A 4,804-nucleotide genomic window follows, 5' to 3' on the forward strand; every position below is an offset into this window, starting at 1 on the left:
AATGAATCATGGGCCGATAAGTTTTGGTTTTCTTTGGATTGGATTTAATAAACCGACCTAAACCGTGGCTATCCACCTATAACCAAATAATCAACCCAGTTGACCCAACAATCCAAAATTGACCCGACCGATGGCTTTGGGTTCACATGGGCCGGAGAGGTTAGGCTGGTTTTCTTTATTTTGTCCAGCCCTACTCCTTATCTTCTGTATTTCATTTTGGGTTCCTTAAATTGAGTTTTTGGTTCCGTAATGGAAAAACTCAGTACTCACTGAATGGAAAACCGATAGAGAATCTTCACCATTTGATTTGTGGCCCTCAACAGTTTTTCAAAATCCCATATAATTTGGGGGTATATGTAGAAAATGATAAAAAATAAACTAGAAGATAATAAAATTTTGTTAAAACATTTAACGGTGAGATTTATAACTACACAGTATGCAGTTAATAATCAATTCCCTGAGAGCCTGAATCCCATATCAATAGCCTAGTTGATGTGTTCTTGTAAGATGCAACGCCAACAAGGATATACAGAGCACTAACCAAAATAATGCAAAATATAAAACTAAATTAACTGTCCATCTGTTGTTGAATGAAAAACCGATTGCCGTTAATGAGGACGGCATCACAAAAAGTTGTACAAATGCACGTCTAGAATAAACCAAAATCAGCTTTCAATCATTGGTTCAGGACCAGATGTTTCCGTACGAGATTTGTTTGCTTGATGAACAGAGTTGAACAGAGTGTCCTTTATAACCTGCGTCCAACAAATTCACAATTGTTTAGCTGACTAGAAATTTTTTTTACTAATTATTCTTTTTCTGAGGAGGATGCTGTTGGCAATCACCTGTGACATTAAGCCATGCACTTGCTCCACCGTTATCTTCGCACTATCCCGAGTAATCTTAGCGAGTGGAGACTCTTCCTGTAAATCAGTTAAACTTTGATGTCAGAGAAAAATTAAGGAGCGACGAAGGAAGATAATGTTGACATCAATATTGTGACACATTCACGGGTGATGGCTCAGAAAGTTAATGACAGAATAACATCAAATAGGTAACAGTTTAATATCCATTTGAATGGTTTGAGATTGACTCTATGCCAAGGGCATAGCACAGTATCCATCTTCATAGAAGGTCGAACTCCACCAAAATTTTAAGAACATTTCAGAAGATTTGTTATAGACCAAGAAACATTTATCTATACTACTCCATAATGGAAAATGGAAAATGACAAGGCCGCACACAATCGTATCGTGAGCATAAACTAATCAAACATCAAAAGATTATGTTATTGTTTGTGACATTGCACTGTATGGTCAGTGCACACAAACAGGCCCTTTCTTTTATGAAACTTTTACAAAAGAATAGAAACAAATATGATGCTGAGGGATGAATGTAGTATGTATAGCGCACACTAGTCGAGAAGGTTTTTGAATTAGACAAATAAACTGATCAAGTAAATCTAAGATGCCATGAGGAGAGTGAGCAACATTACAAATTAAAGCAGCAGTCATTCAGAGAAAGAAAACTGATCAGGCAATATAAACGATTAAGTGCATCTCCAACCTTCATTATTGGACACGCCATGACTCAGGGTCACAGATAATACCGCGTCATTCAGAAAGCAGGGAACAATATAAGCAGTATTTCTGAGCATTGTTTTAAATATTTGAAGTATATGTGAAAACTAGAACTGTTACGAATTTTAAATTTGTCCTTCAAAATTATGAACCATGAGATGGGAACATAAACAAGAAAACAAAGAATATTCTCGTCCAAACAAAAACACAATGGAAAGATAAAAAATCCTTAGGTGGAGAAGCAACAGTTAGTCCTACAACTACAATCCCAATCTATCTGTATAGCATCCAGGTCTGAATCTTGTGCTGTCAGAATTGACTGATGAAAGACAACAGGCACACAAATTAAGATCATTGGATGATCAATTGCCAAAAATGATTTGAATAAATTTGATTTTGTAAACTGATTAGATAAAAATTTAGTTTGGAATGAAGTAATTTATGTCTGGATGTTTTTACTCTTAATTTATATTTGACGGAAAAAACTACTTGCTATTGATCTCTAGTCAAACCTAGGCTCAAAGGAAAAACTAATCTTGGTTCAAAGAAATAAAATATTTATATTTTTCCCAAAAACCACCTTAGAAGGGGATTGAAGCTAACTTTAAGGGTTTGAATGTAAATCCAAGCATTCTATATACTGGCTGAGTTGGCAAGTGTCCAACATCCAGTTGGAGCACTCGCGAATCTGCAACTAGTTGCACACATATATATCACTTTTAAACTCCATTACCCCATAAGAAATGTCAAATGAATTTATTCCTGTTTGGACACAAGGTGATTCTAGATGCTCTATATTATTGGCATCTGACACCAAAACCGGAGAAACCTGAAATGTTATGCTCTTCAAGTGAAAACCAAAAAGAACTACTTAGTGGTTACTAAATGATGATGATTCTTAAAGTTCTGCAAATTGCATCGAAGGTTTCAAAAAATCTTGAAACAATCTAACACAATATTCAATCATATAATGAAAAGGCAAGAACCAAAACAAAGAAGTTAAACAAAGAACCATATGAGAAAAAAAAGAAAAAAACCTAAACCCTTGACCCTAAGCAATATTGATGTACATTGTAAAATGAAGTTACAAAATATTGATGCAAGGTAGATTCAACGCATCCTTCTTTCACACTCCTAGTAGTGTTATATATCAGTTTTGGCTCTCTGCCATGACAAAATTTGTGAAGGAAGGCAGCACCACGGCACCATATGCGGATATGGCAGCACCATATGTTGGGTTTTATGTCAGATTGTTGGGTTTTAGTACCAACAACAATGCACACTCTCGTCGCATAAAAATGTATAATGCGGTGTACTGATCATACACACTCATGCCTGACTCATAGAAACGGGCTCAAAAATTCATCAATAACAAAAAGAAGAAACACGCCCAATACTTCAATGACTACATATGTACCTAAATATATGCCTTGCATGAATGAATACTATAGTAACAAAACATCCAGAAAGGTTTAATCATAAAAAATTATTGCCATCCTAGACTTCAAATGAACAAGTAAAACACTAGAACAATCAAGCTGAAAATCTCAATACAGAAATTACAATAATTAGACTAAGTGCATTGCAGTAGATTTAAGGAGAAACAATCACTCACTTCTTTCTTTCTAGGTGTAGGTGCTACTAGTGGCCCGAAACGTGAGTGCGCCAATTGATTCTCTGCTTGTTCTAGCTTTTCAGCTGAAACAAAAGAAATATCCCACCTGACTTATTCATAATTACAGATTAAAATTACAGAATACTATAACTTGAGAATGGCACTGAAGCGTACCTAAATCCGATATTTGTCCAGCTACATAGTCTCCATTGCCCAATAAAGGAGAAGATGAGAGTGTATTCACCCAATATTTGTTCCACAGGAGATCCAAAAGGTGTGAATCAAGACTAGACTTAAAGTAAGTGATATCCAAAGAATAATACTGAAAAAGCACACAAATGTAGTTGAGACAAAAATACAACAAAGAGGGGGTTAGGGTTTAGGGTCTGAAATGGGAGCAAAGAAAGAAGAGAAACCTGTTTACAATGGACACCAAAGTCTTCAATCTTATTAAGTGGTATAGTTTGATACTCAGAAATAGGATCATCGGGAGGCTTATAACCTTCCGGGTAAGTCCTGAAAGCCCCAATCTCAACTTTCCCAGCAGAAACAGTCCTTGTCGGATCAATCACAACCGCCAAAAATGGCTCCTGAAATTGCTGATTCAGCATCTGCGTCGAAACATCAATCCCAGAAAGCCAACAACCATAACCAGGATGAGAATGATACCATCCCACAACGTTTTCCAACCTTCCAGCCTAGACATACACACAAACACAAATATCAACTAATTAGGGCAAATTCAAAACTGTAATCAGACTAGGGTTAGGGTTTAAGTGAAAATTCATAAATGTAATTAGGGTTAGGGTTTCAAATATTATCAATAAATTGAAAGAACCAACCTGTTTATTGGTCTGAGAATAATCAACCATGTATTCATACGCATCAGCTTGAGCATTGACACGAGTTTCAGTACCTTCAACAGGAAGAGCGAAAGCATCCATAACGATGATTGAATCAGCATCAGTTTTACCTTGCATGAGACCCATAACCTCGATGGTACCCCCGGAGCGCGCGTGAACAACCATCTTGAGTAAAGCGAGTGCAGAGATCTTGACGCGCTTGAAGTAGTGAGGATCGTTTGCCCATGGTTTATCGCGTTGAAACTCGCTTTGTCCTGCTTCATCGTAGTGGAAAATTGAATCGTCGGCAGCCGGAGTTTCCATGGGGATTATGTTGTTCTCTAACTCCCACGTTTGTTGCGCAATCGCCGATGACGAAGAAGGTTCCATATTTGTTCTCTCCGACGTTCTCTCCGCCGTTGATCCTTTCTCTCCGGTGAGTGAGTGGGAGTTCGGAAGGCCACAACTCCGGAGCGACAGACTACTGAAGTGACGGTCCAGTCTTGAGGAGAGAGTAAAATAAGTTTAACATTATTCTCATTTATATATAGGTTTTTACTATTTTATAGTAATGATTTTCAATCATGAAAAATAATCGAATTTTTTTTAAAGTAATTATATTTTTTAAATTATATATTAAAATAATCATATCTTAAATTTATTTATTAAAGTAACCATCTTATCACAAAACTATATGTCAATCTTTATAGCATATTTTTTTATTAATTGCACATAGGTGTCGTTCATCATGATGATGCATATAAATG

General features: G+C 36.3%; 1 protein-coding gene across 1 annotated transcript; it reads right to left on the bottom strand.

Annotated features, from left to right (window-relative positions):
* Window positions 1-379: 379 nt before the first annotated feature.
* Window positions 380-4,571, bottom strand: LOC127085482 (COP9 signalosome complex subunit 5a). The gene is made up of 6 exons (XM_051025990.1): window positions 4,038-4,571; window positions 3,612-3,893; window positions 3,370-3,517; window positions 3,196-3,278; window positions 846-923; window positions 380-755 (listed from the first exon to the last, which is right to left on the bottom strand). The coding sequence occupies exons 1-6, from the start codon at window positions 4,425-4,427 to the stop codon at window positions 666-668; spliced, it is 1,071 nt and encodes a 356-aa protein (XP_050881947.1). The 5' UTR covers window positions 4,428-4,571; the 3' UTR covers window positions 380-665.
* Window positions 4,572-4,804: the final 233 nt, after the last annotated feature.

This window comes from Lathyrus oleraceus, chromosome 5 (assembly GCF_024323335.1).
Source record: "Lathyrus oleraceus cultivar Zhongwan6 chromosome 5, CAAS_Psat_ZW6_1.0, whole genome shotgun sequence".
In the NCBI taxonomy this organism is placed as follows: Eukaryota; Viridiplantae; Streptophyta; class Magnoliopsida; order Fabales; family Fabaceae; genus Lathyrus; species Lathyrus oleraceus.